The sequence below is a fragment of the Neophocaena asiaeorientalis genome, unplaced genomic scaffold (assembly GCF_003031525.2).
Source record: "Neophocaena asiaeorientalis asiaeorientalis breed wild unplaced genomic scaffold, Neophocaena_asiaeorientalis_V1.1 scaffold225, whole genome shotgun sequence".
Taxonomy (NCBI): Eukaryota; Metazoa; Chordata; class Mammalia; order Artiodactyla; family Phocoenidae; genus Neophocaena; species Neophocaena asiaeorientalis.
Window position 1 is genome coordinate 5,058,240 of NW_020172364.1, and position 21,743 is coordinate 5,079,982.

At 47.5% G+C, this 21,743-nt stretch overlaps 1 protein-coding gene across 16 annotated transcripts in view; it reads right to left on the bottom strand.

Annotated features, from left to right (window-relative positions):
- Positions 1-21,743, bottom strand: part of DGKG (diacylglycerol kinase gamma) — a 230,942-nt gene that overhangs the window by 35,443 nt on the left and 173,756 nt on the right. For 13 of the 16 annotated variants that reach the window (XR_003006270.1, XM_024767827.1, XM_024767898.1 and 10 more), the window contains one exon: positions 11,904-12,081. Coding sequence is in view for 15 of the 16 variants with exons in the window: in XM_024767827.1 (XP_024623595.1) it covers positions 11,904-12,081 (178 nt within the window). In the remaining variant the exon portion in view is untranslated. Of the gene's footprint in view, positions 1-453; positions 7,704-7,742; positions 8,865-11,903; positions 12,082-14,963; positions 15,008-21,743 lie in introns of those variants that run through there. The other 3 variants (XM_024767839.1, XM_024767852.1, XM_024767868.1) reach the window with 3 other exon arrangements.

Below are 21,743 nucleotides of genomic sequence, written 5' to 3' on the forward strand. Positions count from 1 at the left end.
TGCTACATAGTAAGTGCGTGGCCTTCTGCAGATGGTAATCAGTGTAATCCAGAGAAGGTGGTCCAGGAGGAAGGAGAGGAGGGAGAGGAGAAGATGGGGGGGGGGGAGGGAAAAAAAAGAGGAGAAGGACACTGAGGAAAAGAGGAGCAGAGATTCCACGACCTTGAGATTTTAGGGTGACTGTCCCTCCTGGCAAGAGAAGCATCCCTATTTCAATTTTTTTCCTTTAAAACAGGGAGAGCTTTTACTTGGAAATGAGTTCTTTAGTTCCTTTCCTTTCCCTGCCTTTGTGTTCCTGTGTGTGTGTGTGTGTGTGTGTGTGAGAGAGAGAGAGAGAGAGAGAGAGAGAGAGAGAGATACACTCACACATTATGAGTTCTTTAGTTCCTTTCCTTTCCCTGCCTTTGTGTTCCTGTGTGTGTGTGTGTGTGTGTGTGTGTGAGAGAGAGAGAGAGAGAGAGAGAGATACAATCCCACAATGGGCCTGGTGGCTTTCCCTTGTTCCTGGGCTGAGCAATGAGGATGCAGAGAAGGATCTGGAGACAGGCATGGCTTTGACATCCCTGGTCCGGCTGGGCACCCCTTCTGACAGGCGTTTCCTTTGCGTCCTCGTCACACTGGTTTGCAGGTATCTTCCACTCCCAGGGGTCTGTAAAGCCCCATCAGGGCATAAAAGTGGCCAGAGGGTACTGAGTGGTCTTGGACTCCAGATGAGCCAGATGGAAACGGAAAGGAAAAGCAGCCCAGAGCCACTGCTTTCTGAGGAGGAGAGGGGCTGCAGGGTGGAAGGGAGAGGAAATGTGTTGGCCCAGCGGGCAGGGGCCGGGGTTTCTGCCTCTGATCTAGCTGTCTAGTTGTATGACCTTGGGCCAGTCACTTTCCTCCGCTGGGCCTATGTTTCCTTGATCGGGGGTGAGGGCATTCTATCCTTGAGTTTGGTTTGAGCTCTTCCAACAAAGGTGGAGGCTGGGTTTCCTGGCCGGCTGGGTCAAGAGTAGGTTGGCAGCAGGCCTTGCCGCTTCTCACACTGTGCAGAACACAGAACGTTCTGTGAAGCCCTACACTGAGGCAAGGGGAAGGGTGAGTTTGTGCTCACAATGGCCATTGTGGCTGGTTCCTGAAAGCCTGCTTGTGCGGTGGGGCCTCTATTCTGTGTGGCTTTCTCTTCCCGGGTTTGGCAGGGCTCTGATGAAGGCTCGGTACATTGGGGGAGGGGGGCTCCTAATCCCCTCCATGCCTAAGGGCCAGGTGCTTCAGAAGGGGAGGGGCAGCGTGCTGGTGGAGTTGTGTGGTGGGGAATTTCCCCGGAAGAAATGGTCTCCTGAAATGGCTCTGAAGGGAGGGTCTGACATCATCATCATGCCTCTCAGAAAGATCAAGAGTGAGAATATCGCATAAGGCTTGGGAGGCAGCGGAGCTACAGGAATCCTGACCTGGTGGTCCCAATGAGGACATGAAGAGAATGACTATTACTGGACACAGACTCCAGGCCAGGCCTAGAGCCTTGTCAGCTTTATTGTTTTTAATCTTTGTGTCAACTCTGTTGGATAGACACTATTATCCCAACATAAAAAAAAAAAATCTTGAGGCTCAGAGAGGTTGAGGAACTTGCCTAATGTCACAAAGCTGGCATATGGTAAAGCTGGAATTCAAACCAAGGCCGGTCTGACCCCCAAAATAAGCTCTGAATAAAGGACTCAAAGCAGAGACCAAACATCTTGGCGTGGTGGGACCTCTCAGTGCAGGGAAGGGGGCGTGGAGTGGGGTGAGCCTATCCTCAGCTCCTCGCAGGGGAGACTTCTTGTTAAATGGAATGCCGACTCTCTTGGCCTGAAGGTGAAATACTAGTTGGTTTATTATCTGGCATTACTTTGCCCACTGAGCTCAAGAAGCTTCAATTCCACATACAGTGTATATAATAGAATCAATCAATTAGTGGTGAGATCTTCCAGTTCAACTCAAGCCTGAGTCTCAGGCATGACACACATAAGGTACATTACAGAGAGCTACACCCACCAAATGAATCACAGCTCAGAGGGACGCACATATCCAGAAAGGCAAAGCAAAAGGATAGTTGTGACTTTCTGGTTGTTGAGTCAAGATCAACCAGAAATGGGGAGGTGGGGGAGGGTATTGTGTGAATGGAAAGAATGCCAGGTTTGGTATACTTGGACTTGGCCCTAGTCCCAGATCCACCAATTAGTGTGGCCTTGGACAGGTCAATTAACCTCCCTGGGCTTCATTTTTCTAATTATAAAGTGTCTCTCAGGGGTGCTGTAGGGGACTGAAACGAGATGATGAATGCAAAATATTTCTAGCATATGGTGCTAAATTCAAGTAGGTGCTTAACAAGTGTTGGATGAATTGTCCGGAAAATGGGAAGAGATGGGTGCTGACTGCAGGCTGGAGGTGGAAAAGACACAGGGCCCTGCTTAAGGCATCCGTTCTGCCAACAGCAGCCACTGGTAATGGGGAGGGCTTTGGGGTGGAGGTAGACAGGAGAGGGCTGAGCTTGTGGGCAGAAGAAGCGGGGACCCTGTTGGGTGGTTTGCGGGGAAGGAGGCATCATCCACACGGTAGTGTCCCCTTTGTCTGTCCACTTCCTGTTGGCTTTTGTCCATTTTTCCTCTTGTGCCACTGACTGCTATTCAAGGCCTCAGAGTTGTAAGCCTGTGTTCTGCACCAGCCTCCTAACTGGCCTCCTTGCTGCCAGTTCCTTTCCTTTTCCTTGAATCCAAACTGCATGCTGCTCTCTCATCCTATTGCTCTTGGCTTAAAACCCTTCATCTCTTCCCATTATTCAAAGGATCATATACAAACTCCATGGCACATTACTCAAGGGTCTCTACGTTTCCAGTCTTCCCCTTTGCTATTTCTGTGTGCTAATGCTCTAGTCCATGTGCCTCTTCTCTCATTCTGTCCTTTCCAATCCTTTCCGGCTTCAAGTACTGGCACACACACATTCTATCTCGTTCGTTCATTCATTCATTCATTCATTCAGTCATACATCAAATATTTATTGATCACCTCCTAGGTGCCTGGCACAGTGCTGGGCAGCAGGGGATTGAGTCCCTAAGGAAAGCCCCTCCTTTTCTTACTTCCCACACTCTAACCGTACTCTGTTTCTGCCACTCCGTGGTGCTTGCCTATCATGCCAGTGGTAACACGATCGTTCTACGTATATTTCTTACATTAGACTGAGATCTGCTGGAGGTTGGAACCATGTCACACTGGTGCTTGCACCCTCTATAGCACCTGGAGCACTCGGTACTTGAAGGCAGGTTTGAATCAGCTCTACTGGGTATCATCTGTATTCTTTGGCCAGTCACTTAACTCCATTAGCGTCAGCCATAAAATAGATTAAATAATTAAATAGGCAACAGCTTGGCCCATAAATAAGTGCTCAGCAAACAACAGCCCAATACATATTTATTGATTAATTAAGCAGATGAAGCACTTCTTGCACGACTTAAAAACAGATCAAGAAGCACAGGCTGTGCAGAGCGTGTGGCCAGTATGGAGTTTTGCTGTGGGCTGGGTCTTAGGAGGTGCCAGATATTAAAGTTGCTACAGGGGAACAGGAGTTGGTGGTGGGTCAAGATGGGGCAAGCAGAAGAGGGAAAAATCTAAGATGTCTAGGCCTGCCAGACAGCCAGTCTAGAAGTTTCTTCTGCATGTGAAAAATGAAAGTCCTTGGTTCTTTGGTTCTATTTTGAGCAACAAACCTCCTAAGGCAGGAATCCAGTTGGAGTTTAACTCCAGCTTGAACCTGTATGAGCAAGTTTCCCTCTGCGGACGTGGAACAGCCTCCGGAGGCCCTATTCTGCCTCGCCCACCCCTCCCAATCTTGGCGGGGTGTGTGGGGGGGCACTCAGCTGGAGGCAGAGTCCTCCTGATTCACAAGTCAGCTGCGGAAGAATGAAGGATCACTTCGCTTGAACTTCTAGTAAATGCGGGTTGGGTCAGGGACAGGCAGAAATGGGGAGGCTGGGGTGGGTGGTCTGGTGTGTATAGAAAGAATTCCATGTGTGAAATACTAGGGCTCTAGTCCCAGGTCCTCCAGTTTGTGTGACCTTGGATGGGTCAATTAATCTCCCTAGGCCTCATTTTTCTAATCTATAAAGTATCTTCTTGGCATCCTCGGGGGAGCAGCCAGGCCCACCAGTGCAGTGCTTTTCAAACTTGAGTAAGCATTCATCACCAGGGGATCTTGCTGACAGGCAGATTGGGCTTCAGGAGGTTTGGCCTACATTCTGACAATCTCAGGTGATGCCCTTGCTGTGGCTGTGGACCACGTGCGGTTCTAGTGCAGGGATGGGCAAACCGCGGCTCGAGGGCCAAACCCAGCCTGCTGCTTGTTTGTGTAAATAAAGGGGGACTAGGACGCAGCCATGCCATTCGCTTGCGTGTGGTCTATGGCCGTTTTCACGCTGAGGGGTTGGAGGTAAGCAGTTGTAGCCGAGATTGCATAGCCCACAAAGCCTAACTATTTCAAGAGTTACTATGTGGTCCTTTACAGGAAAAGCTTGCCAACCTCTGCTCTAGTGGACAGAGGGCTGGCCTGTGTGAACTAAAAGACCTGCGTTTCAGTCGGGGTTTGGCCAAGGGCCAGCCACTTCACCTTGCTGGTTCCCCCTCTCCTTATCTAGAGGACAAAAGGATCTCTAAATTTCTAAGAGACCAGTGAGTCTGGGATTTCAATACTACATAGACCTGAGAATCAGGTTGTGTGGCCCTGATTTGGAAGCTGCAAAAACACACCTAGCCTAACCCGCAGAGCCCAGCAGGCAACCCTGACAGGTACGGAGAGACTGTGTGATGTAGAGGCAGCTGGGAACACATAGGGGCTTGGAGAAGGGACCAGTGAGGATGGAAGGCAGACCTCCTGGCCTCCTGTACAGGCTGATGCTGGCACAGCAGCTCTGGAACATTGCTCACGAGCATCACACACACAAATTTCATCCCATCAAACACGGTTCCCTATCTTACCGCTCCAGGTGCCCCTGACCCTGGGTGCTTTTGGTCAACCAATATTAATAAGCTCTTTCAAGGTCTCAGAGGCCGTGCCAGGCACAGGGATGTAGAAGGAACTATGATATATCTGGAGCCAAGGAGCTCACATTGGGTGGGAGAGACACCATGTGAGCAAATAATTACAGGAGAGTTCCATGAGCCGCTGTGACGGGAAATGCATCACTCTGGGTCTCTACCTTGGGCAACAGGTGATGCCATCAACAAGGCAGGGAACGTGGGGATGGGCAATGGGCTTTAGGAGAAGGGGGAGGGTGTGTAAAGAGGGAGAAGAGAATGCCTCATCTGGGTTTGGGGCATGTTGATTCCAACGTGGGTGCTTGAGGGACTGAGTGATAAAGCTGTGATTTCCTGTGAAAAGCAGAGCAGAGTCTCTCTGTAGGCCTGCCACTGATGCAGAGGAATGACTGGTGTGTTGCCATGGTTACTTCCCAGCGCTGAGGGGCGTCCCAGCGCACACCGCCCAAGTGCCCGCCAGGCTCTTTAGGGGTTGCTAGCCTTGCTCCATCTCAGCCCCTAGATGAGACCTTGGCCAGAGAGGCCTCTGTGAAATGCACACTTTTTAGGAACATTTCTATTTTTCAACCCGAATGAGCCGTAAGTGGCTGGCCATTGCTCACTACGACTGTCTTTCTGGTCAGATCTCCACCAAATGGGAAAATTGGGAACATACCACCCTGGACAGCTCCTGAACCCAACCGGCCACTTTCTGCTATGGTTTCCTACAAGTGAGGAGAGACGAGCCCTGAGAAGCAGTGAACTCATGCACTCATGATTATCCTATTGTCTCCTCTGAGCTCTGGCTCACCACCCGGGAGGGTGGAGCTCTGACAGCCGGATGGCGTCCCTTTATCTGGCTTTGGGATTCAGGGTAAGACCCATGCAATTAGTGAAGATCCACATGGGCACAGTGCACAGGCAGGCTGAACCACCTGTGCCCACAAAGTAGTGGTGTCAACTGACTTTGAAGTGGGAGGGTTTTCCTCTTCCCAGGTAAGACCCTGGCATCTGGGTGGCAGATTTGATGACTGTATGCTTTTGCCAGGAGGGTGCCTGTGTGAGTGCCTGCTAGGTGGTTTGAGTTCCAGGCTAGCGAGCCTATCTGTGAGCCACGCAGTGGCTGGCTGGCCTTGCTGGGGTGCTGAGTAGCCATGCGACTCTCCCTCTTAGCACTTATCACAGATCTGAACTACATGCCTATCTGTGGGATTGTTTTACTGAGGCCTGGTTCCCGCACTCCCTAATGGCTGCAGGCACTAGATCTGGTTTTGCTCATCAATGTGCCCTGGTGCCTGGCATTTGGTCTGTGTTTCGAAGGTGTGTGTTGAATAAATGACAGAAAGCCTGTCACTGCTGCTGGGAAACTGACTCAAAATGTATATCCTACTAAAGGTCTCCCTGTTTTTGTTTACCAGGAATTGCAAAAATTATTACCTAGTGAAAGTCTGGGGAGATTTTGCCCTCTCTGTTTAGAATCTTGTCTAGGACACCCTGGATGCAGTTCACGTGGGGTTGACTAAGAAACCTCACTGAGGGTAAGGGAGCCAGCTCTGGGTGACACAGCCTCAAGGCTGCTCAAGGCTGAAGGCTGGATGGGGGCATACACGAGCCTCAGAGAAGAGTCTGAGAACGTGTGTAGGAAGTCTCCACATTCACATCCAGGGTGGGGCCGGAGAGAAACAATGGCAGAGCTTCCAGGGCTTCGCTCCCTAGCCTCGGGGGGGACTGATCTAGCTTGTGCCATGCATGCCCTTGGTGCTTCAAGGCTTGGCACCCTTACCCTCACCTGGCTTCGCCGGATAGCCGCTCAGGTGGAACCTCCACATTGGCATCAACAGCCAAACACGCTTAACCACAGTGCCAACAAGTAACCCTAGAGTTGTGGGCTGTTAGAACCATAGGTAATTTAAAGACAATCCAGACCAAATTACTGAAGCAGAAGTAAAGAGAGTGAAATTCTCAATTTGGCCCTTTTCTCACGTACTAAATACTCATCACTTTCCACTGATCACTTAACAATTTTTCTGATTACTATTGATCAAGCGCTCACCACGTCCCAGGCATTTGCTAAGTGTTCTACATGGCTGATCTCATTTAACTCTCAAAACAAGGTGACTATGCTGATGGAGAGAGATTATAATTGTTTCCATTTTGCAAGGGTTGAAATGGAGGGTTGGAAAAATTCAATGATTCAACTAACATCACATGGCTGGTGGTGGGGAGGTCTGGGTCTTCTAGCTTCTAGTTCAATGGTCAGTCCCTTACTCTACAGCGACTCTCAGCTGTAAGTCCTCCAGGCTATATTTGAATTACTTATTTGAAGACAGCCAGCACATCTTACTTATCAAATGAGTTTCTAATGGTTCCATGAAACTAAATTCTCAGTCTCACAAATATTTGCATCGAACTCTTTGTAAGACTATTTTTTTTTTTTTTAAGATTTTTCCCTGAGGGTCTGCTCCTGTCCAGCTCCAGAATCTACTGCCCACTGTGCTCACAGGCCAAAGGCAAGATTCCTTCCCCCCCCACCCCCCGCCCTCCGACAAACATTTCTGTAGAACAACCTGAGCCAGGTAGGATGTTAGGCTTTGAAGGGGACACAGAGATGAAGAACACATGCTCCCCATTTTCCAGGTACTGGCAGGAGAAAAATACGATGAGGATACGCGTGCCTACGAGACAAGGCAACCCATAATCAGTGTCCTGTCAAGACAGAAGCCCAAATTAAATGCTCTAGGAATTCGGAGGCCAGACTCACTCCCAGAGGTGCCACCATAGGCTCTAGGAAGGAGATGGCCCTTGAGGTAGGTCTCGTAGGAGGAGCAGAATTTCAACCAAGTGTGTATGGAGCCTTTCCTTGGACTGGAACATAAATGCTTCCTGTTTTCTGAGTGTCTGGCTTGTGCAGAACACATAGTAGGACCTCAAATAAATTTTCTAGTTGGACACTAGCCACTTGGGGCTAGGCTAGGAATCAGGGACTTGGTTCTGATGCGACCACTGGACATAAATTGTATAAGTCCTATTGCTTCTCTGGGCCTCTGTTTTTCCCAACTATGAAATAGGGACATGGAGGGGAATGGGTATAACCTTGCTCATGGGTTTCTGGTTTGGGTTAGGTTAAGTTAATATATGTAAAACTATCTGCAAGCCAAAATGAAATATAAATACCTGTCACTATTCTTACTGGTATTATAAAAACTAAAAAGAACCATTGCCCAGGTACCTCTCATTTATCCAATAACCTTTTTTGGACTAACTACACAGGTTCAGGCACTGGGGAAAAGATGAGTAATATCCAGCCTCCATCCTTGGAATTTGAAAGGTCTAGGAAAGGAGGCAGTAGGTACAATTGATGGTATAGGTTTAATGTGCTAGGGCAAAGGCTGGGCTGGAGTTTGGCAGGATCTCTGCTCTTTCTCAGTGATAGTACAGATAGGTGGCAATGCTAACCCTGAGAACTTCAAAATCAGTAATTCAGCTGGTATGCCCCAACATAACGTAGCATTAAAGGTGAGGAGAAAATTTAAAGTTTGAGCTTATACTATGTTCCAGGCACTCTGACATCCATCATCATGACAAGCTAGGTATTATTACGCCACTTTTACAGGTGAGGAAGCTGAGACTCAGAGAGGTTGGGTAACTTTCCAAGGTTTATAAGACTAGAAAGTGTAAAGCCTAAATTTAAACCCAGGTCATTCAACTGCAAGCTTGGTGCTTTTCCCAGGACCACTTCTTGCTTTCTAATCGGCCAATGGTTTTATAGAACTCATTCCACGCTAATCTTGATTGACCTTCTTTCTTGGCTTGCTTTTCCAAGGAGAAAGACTGACCTGTGATGAGATTTGACAGTAACATTTTCTGTTGTCATCTCCTTTAACACTTCCTATGATAAACCGCCTCCCTCCCACTATTCTCTTCTGACCTCTCCCTCCCCTCCAGCCCTAGTGAAACTGCCAAGGAATAACAAATCCCAACAAATAAAGAGCCTGCAGAGGAAGATCCCTACCTTCTCAGCCACTGGCCTGTAACTGAGACAAAACACACCGAAAGAAGGAAGAAACCTGCCATATAATTCTGTTCAAGGAGTCCACTAGACCAAAACCTGGCCATGCCTTAATTCTGTGGAGCTGTAAGCAACCTATGCTCTACAGGAACCTGTATGACTGTCAGATTTGCCTATTTTACAGATAATGAAAACTGAAACCCAAGGAGTTGAAAGGACTTGCCCAACATCATACACTAGTGAGAGGCAAAGTCTGGACTGGAACCCAGGACTCTTGACTCCCAGGCCAATGCTTTTCCACTTTTTAAAATGGGTTGCCTCTTTAGCGTTTCCTCATTAACATCTCATCTTAAAGGAGATCATGGCCCTTTAAGAAAAAGCTTTCACTGTAGGTTCGTTCTCTGCAAAGCCCAGAAGCCAAGACTCCCTCCTCAGCCTCTGCTCTGATCAGCTCCTGTCCTCATCTAAAGAACAGGAAGTAGCTGCATTTTTAGCTCTGAAAGCATCTTCTTGGGGTGGGAAAGGGGGATTTGGGGAAGAGAGTTCCTGTACATGAAGGTCATGAGCGATCAGCAGACACATTACTCTTGCTTGAAGAAGGGGAAGATATACGGTAAGACATACAAGGGAAGATGACGATTGTCCTTGAGCCCCAACCAGAAAACATCCTCAGCAAGAGCGGCCCCCAGCCCCTGCCTGAGGGGAGGGGGATTCTGCCCTGATTCTGCTCTGCCTGGATGCCAGAGTGGCGGCTGGGGTGGGAACACTGGGGTGGGAAAGTTTGCAGAAACTTTCTACAACTTCCAATGCTTCCCCCACTCTCTGCTAGCACCCACAACTTCCCCTGCCAAGGGAGGAAGGAGGAACACATTATTCAGTTTAATAATTTATACAAATTGAAAAGTTTACTCTGAAATAAAGGGGACTTAAGAGGGAAGCAGAGAAAAAAAAAATTCCCAAGTCGTCTCTTAAAGGACACAGGTGTGCAGATGACCCCTCTTGATGACCTTGCTTCAGAATACGACAATCTGATTAATAGGTAGGTCTGAAATAAGGCAGTAACCATTCCCTCAATGGTTGGCCAAGTTTTGTTTCCTTCTACTGGTGGGATCACATCCAGCCTTAGGACTAACCACCTGGGACATCAAAGAACCCAGACCCAGATTCCTGGACACTTGTCTATGTCGGTGGTTCTCAAACCTGGCAGCCCACCAGATCGTCTGGGGAGTTCATTACAAATTTAGGTTCCCAGGAACCAACCCAGAGATTGATTATGGAGATCTGGGCTGGGGCCCAGGACTTCATTTTCGATAGGCAGGTCTGGTTTAAAAATCAGTGGTCTGGTCAATCCCATCCATTCAGTCATCAAAACTTTTATACCAGATGCTGGTTTTATGGCAAAGAAGACCAACGTCCCAAAAAGTAGGTTAGTGCCAGCACTTGGATTTGAATCCATTCTCTTGCCTCCTCAGGTGGGGTCTTTGCCAAAGCCCTCACATACGGCTTCTCCCCACACCCCTACTCTGGCTCACCAGGCCACTGAGAATCCCTGCGGATCAGCGGGGCCTGCTCATCTGATCCACAGAAGAGGCAGACCTGCCAGGAACTTTGATTGAGGCCCGTCTGGTTTGCTGGTGGCAGTGGCTGGTGAGGGGTAGGGCTGAAGGTAGTTTTAAGGGCACTCTCAGAAAGCTGTGTCCTGTATCCTGGTGGGTAGTTGATGGCCTCTAAGGCACACTACCCAGTTGTTCCAGGCAGGAAGAAGAGTCAGCTCATGGCAGGGTGGCAGAGGCAGAGGGAGTGAGGGGGCAGTAAAAGAAGATGCAGTCCGGAGGTGACGAGAGGCCAAACCATCTAGGACCCTCTAGGCCCCATGAAGAGCTTTAGCTTTCAATCTGAGCCACTGCAGGATTCTGAGCGGGAGAGTGGCATGGACAGACATATTTTCCCAGGGGCATTCTGATGCAGTGGTGAGAAGTGACTGTAGAGGGTGGGGGAAGAAGCAGGGAATCCAGTTGGGAGGGTCTGCAGTAATCCAGGGGATAAGGGATGGTGGCTCAGACCAAGGTGGTAGGAATCTTAGATGTTTTTAAAGAGTAGAGCTAACAGATTTTTGGATGGGTTGGGTATGAGATATGAGATAAAAGGGAATCGAGGATGGTGCCAAGTGTTTTGGCTTAAGCAGCGGGCAGGTTTGAGTTATCGTCAACTGAGATGGAGAAGGCTGTGGGTGGAGAAGGTTTGGGGGAGGGACGTCAGAGATCAGTTTTGGACTTGCTGAGTCACTGGCACTCACGTGGTATTTAAATAAAGTCTCACTACTCGATGAGATCATCAAAGAAGTGAGTACAGACAGAAAAGAGAAGAGGGCTGGGGACCCTCCCGTATAAAGAGGTTAGAGAGAAGATGAGGACTCAGCAAAAGAGACTAAGAAGGAGTGACCAGTGGGAAACCAGGAAGGTGTGGAGTCCTGGAAGCTGAGTGGACAGTGTTTCCAGGAAGAAGGAGTGATCGGTTGGGTCAGGTGCTGCTGACAGATGAAGCAAGATCAAGATTGAGAACTGGCTATTGGATTTAAGTTACTGAAGGACACTGGTAACCTTGACACAAACAGCCTTTGACCCTAACCTCATGGAGCCCCACAGTTTGACTACTGACTGTCATTTAGGGCTCCCTTATTGTAACTTTTCTCAATTAGGTTATTAAACATTGCAGCATCAGGGATGATGAGTCAGTGTATCTCCGAGTCCCTGTAAAGCTGTAGAAGCTTCTAGAGCCTGCTGAGGACCCTAATACAGTTTGCTGCCAGACCCGCCTGAACATCCCTCCCACTGACCTAGAGCAATTTTCCTCATGCTTGGCTTACCTTGAATGCAGAATTTCAGTTCCTTGGGGTCAGTGACGACCTTCCTGCTTTCCCGGATCACAGCCCGGTTCTTCTTGGTTTCTCCCCAGAGGTTGGTGCCACCGTACATGCTGGGAATGTTGAGAATAGCAATGCCTTCAAGGAAGATGCCGCTCAGGTCCACGCCAACTCCGTCACACTGAGGGGCAGAGAGAGAATTTCATCCGTTAGTGTCCTCAGTATATCCCAACCCACGGTGGCATGTATGTATGTATGTATGTGTGTGTGTGTGTGTGTGTGTGCGCGCACATGTGGTGTGGGCTCTCAAGGAGAATGTGAAAGGCCGTCAGCCACCAGCCAGCCTCTGTCAGAAGCTGAATCTTGGGTAACGTTGCTCAGGCCTAATGCTTTGGCCACTGCAGTGGGGTGAGGGAGGTCCAGTCCCGGTCAGCTCTGGGGAGACAGCACAAAGCTCCAGGAACCGTCTATAGATCTAGAAGGGCTTTAGGGATGGTTCAGAAGACAACTGCAAACTGTTCACCAGTCCAACCTCATTATCATCAATCCTGCCCCTCCGTAACCATTGTGAAGATCTGGTGGAGCATTGAGTCCAGAACCTAACACTGCGTATTCTCAACAAATGACAGAAACGTTTCATTTTACCTCTTCTTATTTTACCCCTCTTGTGAGAAGTATAAGACTTTAAGAGTTGGATGGCTTTCAGAATTTTCCTGTCTCCTGTATCTCTATCGTAAGTGCAATTTTGGCATATGTGCTTGCTGACGTAGCAGAGTTCCTTTATCCAGCCTCTACCACCCACATCACCGCCAGGTACAAAAGGCCAGTAGGCTCCAATCTGCCCGTCTCACATATCTATAAAGTCAGCCTACTTTGGCATAATGCTTACCAATGCAGCAAAAAATATATTAGCTCTGATCCTCGTTCCTCAGGATTGGAGGTAGTTTACTTCATTTACAGAAGAAAACATTACCCAGAGAGGTAAGCTAAGCTATCCAAGATGGCACAGTTGATAAATAACAGAGCAAGGGTTCAAAGTTGGGGAATCTGACTACAAAGCCCAAGCTCTTCGTCTTGCTTAATGTGAGGCAGGAAAAAAAAATCAAAAGCATGCAACAAAAATCCACTATCTTTGAGGTTACCAACAAATCCAAACTTCCAGAGATTTCTTAACAGATGAGTAATAGAAAGGTAGGGCTTGTTGCCATTCATTTTGGCATACTTCCTGATTTCTTTGCAGCTCTCAATTTATCGTATCTTATCATCCCCATGACTTGTCTCCCCAGCTACAAAATGGTAGAGAGTGAGCTTCTTTGGTGACTGGGAATTCCTTTCTTTATTAGGAAGTTCTGATTATTTCAGAGGTCTTTTAATGTCGAACCTGATTCTCTTCCTTCCTGCTTCCACCTGTTGGTCTTATTCTCCCTTCTGAAGTCAGACAGAATGAACCTCCTTCTCCTCCATGGAAGTGCCCACTGGGTACACGATGATGTGCATCCATCAGCAGCAGCAGCGTCGTGTATATGCATTAAACATTGCCATTTGCCAGGTAGGCTTTTATATACATCTCATTTATTACCTTCATAATAATCTTATAAGTTAGTTACCAGGACTACCCTCACTGTACTTTTGGGGAAACTGAGGTACAGAGGCAGTTAAGTAACTTGCCCAAAGTCACACAACTTACAAATGGAAGTACACAGATTGATGGCAGGCTGTCGGAGTCTCAGTCTTACCCACTCCTTTCTCTCTCTTCCCTCTCACACCACCATTTAGTTGTGCCTCAGGGTTGAGCACTGTCAAGTCTCTGGCTCCTCCTGTGGGACTTGCCCCGTTCTGTACACACTACGGTTTGTTACTGTCCTACTCCATAAGGTCCTGGCACTGAAAAGAACACCAATGGCAGAATTTGATGGCACAGGCGGCAATGTCACCAGCACTTCCTGGGGCTGGGATCCCCTAATATTATCACGCCCCAGAAATGAAATAATGTGGGGAGCCCAGGTAGAGGCTCAACATGTCCCCCATGATCATTACCCTTAGTGTTAAATATGATCAAGTTTGCACTAGCTCTTTTATGAGCAGCTACATGACGACTGAATCACTTCAGCTTGAGTGGGTAGTCATCTCAGGCACTCAGGCCCTCATCCCATCATCTACTTCTCAGCCCAGTCTTCCCCATCCTGAACTTGTGTAGGTATTTTTAAATAACTTAGAGGGTTTTGCACTTATTTAATTTCATCTGACTTTCAGCCCAAGCCCCCACCAGTCCATCTAGTTTATATTAAATCTTCATTCTGTGACCCTATGCAATAGCTCTCCTATTATTTGCAGATTAAGTCCATTAATACACATATATAAAGGGCAAAACAGGGAATAAGCCCTCTCCTTGGGTCAGTTTAACACACCAGGTATTGTGCATTAAATGGCCCTTGGGGTGTGGCTGCCTTATCAGGGCTGCACCCTCTGAACAGGGCTGTCACCCAGCCCACTTTTCATTACAGTATGGAATCATGGAACTCAGAGATGAGAGGGACCCAAGAGAACATGTCCTATCTTTCATCAGTGAGGCCCAGTGAGGTTAAAGATCTTGCCTGTGGTCACCCAACTTACTAATGGTGGAGTTAGACTAGTATCCAGGTGTTCAGACCTCAATTCTGTGCTCTTTCCACTAAAACATAAGACATTGTGCTGAGATCAAATAGCATTTCCTAAATAACCACCCTACAACCTCTATCAGAAAAGGAATAAGAGAACTCATATTAAGCCACTAGTATCTGTAAAGGGCAAGTACTTGGTTAATACTTTATTCCAGAATTTTGCCAGGGGTTGGGATGAAGTATATCAGTCTGTGGTTTCCAGAATGTATCCTTTACTAATTTTTAAAAACTGGGGCATTTGTGTGTTTGCCTCTCATTGGATGGAACCCACTGTGTTTTCTGGATTTGTCAGAGCGGTCCCCGAATGCCATCTATAGGTTTGTCCAGCAACTTGGATTCAAGTGTGTATGTTTTCCAAGGCCAGTTAGCTCTCTATTGATCAGCTTTGGGCTCTGATACCTACCTTTATCATTTGTTCTTCCATTTTTGGTTAAGGTTACTCTCTCTCTGGAAAAAATAAAAAAAACTCTTTCGGAATGTCAAAGTCCTAAAGAGGTATGCTTTCCATGTTCTTTTTTTTGCGGTACGCGGGCCTCTCACTGTTGTGGTCTCTCCCGCTGCGGAGCACAGGCTCCGGACGTGCAGGCTCAGTGGCCATGGCTCACGGGCCCAGCCGCTCCGCGGCATGTGGGATCTTCCCGGACCAGGGCACGAACCCATGTCCCCTGATTCGGCAGGCGGACTCTCAACCACTGCACCACCAGGGAAGCCCCACACATATTCTTATTTAGGGATTTATAAATGTCAGACTTATTCTCTGACTTATTCACTGGGTCAGACTTTTCTCCAAACTCTGAAATTAGCTTTGCTCAACCCTGTGCCCAGCACTGAGTTCTTGAACGCTTATCATCTCCTAGACCACTCAGTCACTTTCTCTGTTGGTTGTGGTGACTTCCGCGTGACCTCAATTTATTCATTGTTGGCCAAAACGCCCCCTCCCTTCTAGAAGCAATAATACTAGCAGCTATTTGACAAGAGCTTCCTTGTGCACTGTGCTGGTCCTTCCCTTACATTCTCTCTTGGGATGCTCACATGAACACCGTGAGGGAGGCACCATTGTTACCCCCAGGGGACAGGGTCTCAGAGGGGTTAGGGTGCTGGCTTAGGGCTACACAACTTCCCCTCTACAGGCTGGCAGAGCTCGGTTGCAAACCCAGGCAAGTCAGATGCCAGATTCTACTCCGGAGACGAAAGAGTCAGTGCAGCAAACTGGGACTTTTGCTGATGCTAGACTTGTCGCAAAATTCAACTTCCAGCTGTTGTTTGAATAATTGAAATCTCCCACTACTACTCTGTATTGTAGAGTACTTAGAGCAGTGCCTGGCACGTCAATGTTGGTATCAGTATTATATCTTGCTTCTGTGCCAGATTTGTGTTAAAAAAAAAAAAAAAAGTAAACCATTAGCACAGCACAGTCCTTGGCACGCGGTATTCCATAAAGTCACCTTTCTTCCCTACTGCTGTTTTAAGTGTACTCTGTCCCCTCCATCTCTAGTCATAACAAGCTAGGAGTGTTAGTTATTAACTTGGTAAGCCGTTAACCTCTCTCTGGAAGAGCAAACAGTCCTCACTCTGCTTTGTGATAGAAGGTCCCCTTCCCCCACTATCTCACTGAGTCATAGGTGGACTGGGGCAAGTAGAAGAGGTGGGGGGAGCCTGGGGACTGTTGGATGTAGCTGCTCCCCACCTTTGGAATGCACCTATTTGGAAATGGAGAGGCAGTGCCTTGTCTTGGAAGGAGCATGCCTGGGCTTGGAGACAAAGAGATATGGGTTTAAATCCTGGCTCTGTCACTTGCCAGCTGTGCGAGCCTGTGTTGGTTCCTTAACCTCTTTGAGCTTTAATCTGTCATCTGTAAGATGGGGTGGGGATGGGGAAGTAACACTTACTTCGAGGCTTTGACTGGTCTCTGGAAGACAGCAGCATTCCAAAACAGTCTGCATTGTTATTACAGTTAATAATAATATCACCTGTGCCATGAGGCATTTTTCAGCCTGAAATCATCCTCCCACTACCTGAGATCTTGCTGGAAGCATTTTAATGGCCCCTTGGCCCAACTCGTGCTAGTGGGAGCCTTGCCTGACCATACCTGCATGCCCATTCTCCATGCTTCTTGGCCTGGACACCACACACTGAGTTCTTTCAGAACCCCAGGGCTGCTTAAGGCTCGGGAAACGTAGAAAGTTGCCGTGCTAGATCTGGGAACGTGGAGCCCAGAGAAGTACACTGTAGGCTTAAATGGAACACCGGCCCCAGGGCCGCTCCAGGCGGGTTCCTGAGCTAAATCCTCCAATAGTTCCATGACGTCATAGGGCCCCCCTCCCCCTGCTGGGACCCGGGTGGGGGGCGCCTCCTGGGGAGAGCGCAAGGAGGACGGCGGTCCCTGTGCTCACCATTGGCCATCGCTAACCTAGGACCGGGCTGGCAGGCTCGCCCCTGAGCCGAGGCTGCGCTGCAGCGGAACCCAGGTATTTACAGCCGGGTATGGGTCGAAACAGAGAGCTGTTGTCCCGGCTGCCCGGCAGCAAGCTCGCACACGCCCCAAGTTGTGCTCAGAGTGGGCGCGGGCTGCGAGGTGCCGGACGCGGGCCGCCCGGGTCCGAGGCAGCAGCGCTGCAGGCGCGGGGTGGGGTGGGGTGCATCCAGGCCAGCCCGGTTCCTGCCCGCCTGGAAGCCGTTCAGGAATCTGGCGGAGCCCAGGCCGGGAGCCGCCCGCGCCCGCCTGCTTCAGGCCTTGCTGCGCCGGCCGCAGCTGTCGGCAAGTTCAACAGTCGTCCCCACTTGCGACGACAGTACCCATAGTTCTAGTTTCTTTCTAAGCCAAGGGATGGTTGGTTTGGTGGAGGGCCGGTGGGTAGTCGTATTCATCCCATTCCCCCAACCCCCTCCCCCACCTCTCAGATCCTTAAAATCCCCATAATTTTGGGCAGAACTAGGACCCGCCAAGTTCTCCGTGCTCTCTGAGGGGCAGAGAACCGAGGAGGTGAGAGAGGGCAGTGGTGCTTCCCTGCCCGGGCCTCGGGCTTTTCCGAGCCCTGGGTGCGTACCTGCGGGCCTCGGTGACCTGAAAAAGGCGGCGGATCTGAGTGAGGCCGCCTGCATTTCAGCCCGGACGATCCTATTTAGGAAGGTCCTCAGAGAAGGAGATCCCATAATTTATTTGATGACCTGTTTCAGTTTTTAGCAACTAGGAAATTCTCCCGTCTTCTGACCTCGATTCACGGTGCCATGGATTACGCTGATTTTCTCCAGTTTAGAACACAGATTGTTTTGTTTCATACTCCTGCCATTGGGCAGTGTCTGCTCTCTGGAATGACCTCTTCCAGGCCAGATTATAAAGTGTAACCCAGGCCTCGATGCCTCTGGGGGCATTTGTCCCCTTTCAGCTTGAAATTTTCTTTCTTGGGTTCCCTGCCTCTGCATTATCTTGATTGTCTCTCCCATCTTTGGTGACTCCTTCCTGGACTTTCTTTTTAAAAATCTTTCTATTATGGATATTTTCAAATATGTAGGAAGATAAAATAATAAATCCCATGTACCCCAAATCTCAGCTTCAGCAATTCACAGCTAATCTTATTTCAACTCTACCCCAGTTCATTTGAACTATTTTATAGCAAATCTCTGATGTTCTATCATTTCATCTATAAATACTTCTGTATGTATCTCTAAATGATAAGACTCTTAAAAAAAGAATTATCTCAATTCACTTATCATTCTTAAAAAGTAACAATAATTCTTTAACATTGATAAATAGCCAGTAATTGTTCAAATTTCCTCAACAGACTCATTTGAAAAAAAAAAAATTGTTTTGTCTGAAAGGTCTACAGAGTGAATTTGGTTGATACGTCTTTTAGGTTTCTTCTGATCTATAAATTCCCTGTTCTTTTTTTTTTTCTTGCCGTATAATATTTTATTGAAAGAAATGGGTAATGGGTCATTTGTCCTGTACAGCAGAGCAAACTTTAACGTGTATACGAATCACTTCAGGATGATTAAAATCAGATTCTGATTTGGGAGGTCTGAGGTGGGCTGAGACCGCATTTCTACATCCTCCCTGGTGATACTGAGGTGGCATACATGACGGACCACACTTTGCATCTCTGAGGTGTTTTTAAAACATATTCCCAGCCTATCTGGAGACTTGATCAAATTCAGGGTTGACATTTTGGCAAGAATACTCTATCAGTGTATTTCCTATTGCATCTCATCCGGAGGCACATAGTTTAGTTGTCTCATTTTTTGGTGATGTTCAGGTTGGTTAGTGGGTTCAGGTGTCGTCAGCCTGACTCTTCCATTATAGAGCTCTTAATCAGTGGATGGTGATCCTTGTCTGGACCCATTATTACAGTCCTTTAGTGGTAGGATACACTTGAGGACACCCTAGTACCCTTTCTGTGCTCTTCTTCCAAATTTCTACAAATGCCATTTTCTCTGTGCATTCTTCCTTTCCATTCTCCAAAAAGGATCTCTCTCTATCTCTCATCTCTGCATCTGTGTTCTCATGGAATCAAAGACCTGAAGAGTCTTGCAAGATCATTCAGTCTAATTACCTCATTTTATAGATGAGAAAAATGGAGGTTAAGGAGGTGAAAGGAATGGTCCATTGTCACACAGCTAATCAGAGTCATCAGATCTGGAATTAGACCTTTGGTCATTTAGATTGGCAACCAAGAGGACATGAGTGATTTTGTAAAGAGGAATTTTGGCAGCTGGATGAGGGCCAAAGCACAGAATCTTAGAATGGTAAAGCCAGATGGAACATTAGGTTTGGTAATGTCTGATTACCAAAATGAGAACAGTGAGGCCTAGAGGTGGTAAGTTACCTTTCTAGATCACATGGCTGTCTCTTGGAAGAGTTAGGGCTTAATTAGGGCCACATATATAGGCCACAGAGTTGGGCCTACTTGCTTCTGTTTCTGCTGTACTCACGGTCTAAACTGCCATGCAGCTCTTTTATGCGTATTAAAATCCTATTCCAGCTCAAAAGCTAACTCCTCTCTGGGGCTTTTTCTGTAGAGGAAATTGCTCTAGCTAGAAATTGATCTTCCCCCTCTCTGAATTTTCATTGCATTGTTTTTCTGTCATATATGGAATGTATATTCTGCCGTAGATCATGCATATTTGCCTGTCCCCAGGAGATTTTAAGCTCCCAGAAGGGAGGGACCATATGTTCCATGGCTCTGTGTTTTCCATAGTTCTGGTATGTCTTACCCATTTCAGAAGTCCAATATAACTATTTTTTAATTGGAAGAATGTGTACAGAGATCCTCAAACAAAAACCAAGGTGTTCCTTAAAGAAACCTGACAAGGTTTTTTTCCTTCCAGACGAGTTCCCACAACTTCCCAGGATGAGTATATTGACCGAATAAAGTGGACTGAATGCCCAGGTTAGGGAGAAATACGGAAGGTTAATCCAAGTCTGCAAGAAATGGTCCTCTGATCACAGCTAAGGGAACTCTATACCTGAACAGCTGGTAATAAGAATAGAACACATGGGACATGATGTATGTGAGACAAACATTAAGAGACAGAAGACAAAAAGCACTCATTCATCCATCAAGAATGTTGGGAACCTATTTTGTGCTAGACCCTGGGGATGGAGTGGAAATGCGACACAGTCCCTTTCCTTAAGGGACCTCCTGCAGGTCAACGCTAGAGGCAGTGATATCCTGCTAAATGCTTAACAGCGGGATCTCCAGGAAAAAAAGAAGCTCTGATTGTGGTGTTCCACAGTGTAAATATTCCCACTATGGCCAATTTCAAGCTACAAATGTGACATCACCGAAAGCAGAGTTGGGAAGAGATGTGCCAGCAGGCAAGCTGGCCCCAGCATACCACTGAGAAGGCAGTAGATATCTGCATATCTGCAGGGCCTATGGCCAGAACAGAGAAATTTATTGGGAGTGAAAGAAAAGCAGTCAGGGCAAATAGTGCTGTCTATTTTCCCTAGAGAAGAACTAGAGAGAATGTTTTTAGTGTCAATAATCTGATGTGTATCCTGTGGGAAGAAAAGGGAAGAAATTGAGTGGTGTTGATGAGTGATGATAACATTTCTAGAAAGACAGTCTGGTATTATCTACATTAAAAAAATTTTTTTTGGCCTGGCATGTAGCTAAATCTTCCAGAGCAGTGGCTTCCCCTGCATTCACAGGAGCTGTTTTATAGCATTTTAGAAGCTAATGTCTTGCTTTGGGCGGTTAGATACTTATACACATGTGCTATATGATAATATTAACAGATATAATTTATTGAGTAACTATTATGAACCAGGCACTTCATATATTTTATGTCTAATCCTTACAGCCCCGCAAGGTTGGTATTTGTATCCTTTTTACAGACGGGGAAACACTGAGTCAGTGAAACGGAGGAAGGTCCTTGTTTTCCCAGTTTTTCCAGGTTTGTGGTAGGCTTCATGAACTTACAGGTTTCCTGCAGAAGATGCAAATGACGAGATCAAGAAGACAGTCCAGCTTACAGAGCATGTACCTGAGGCCTGTGAATTTTGTGCTTTGTTATCTATGAGACTACTTTTGGAGTATTCTAGATGTAAGGGATTTGATTCTTCATTTTAAGGAGGACACTGGAAAAAATGGAGTCTATCAAGAGAAGAGTGGTCAGGATAGTCAGGAGTCTGTACATCAAGTTGTATAGGAACTGGGGACGTCGGCAAAGACCAATAGGAGATGATGTGGAAGATAGATTTCAGCCCTATGAAGGGCAGTCGTGTGGAGGAGCAGAAAGGCATGTTCTGTGTGCCCTCAGATGGTGGAAATAGGCCCAAAGATGGGGAATTCAGTCATGCATCCCACAAACACTTATTGGGCCTCTATTTTCTTCCAAGCATTGTGCTAAGGGCTGACAAGGGAAGGATATGGCGATGAAAGGGACATACATCCTTGTTCAACATCGTGAAGAACTTTCTGAAAGGCAGAGCCTTCTAACAATGGAACAGGCTTCTGGAAAAGTAGTGAGCTTCCTACCCTTGGAGTATTCAGGAAAAGGCTGGATGTGTACTTATCAGAATATGCCAGAATGAATCTTTCAGTTGAGCGGTACATGGGACCAGATCCCCTTCCAGTTCAGAGATTCGGAGTCTTCATTCAGCCTTGCTTTGGCAGGCTAAAGTGCTGTGCTGAAAAAGTGTCATCATGGTCCCCCTCCTACCGCCCGTGTCCATCTAGCT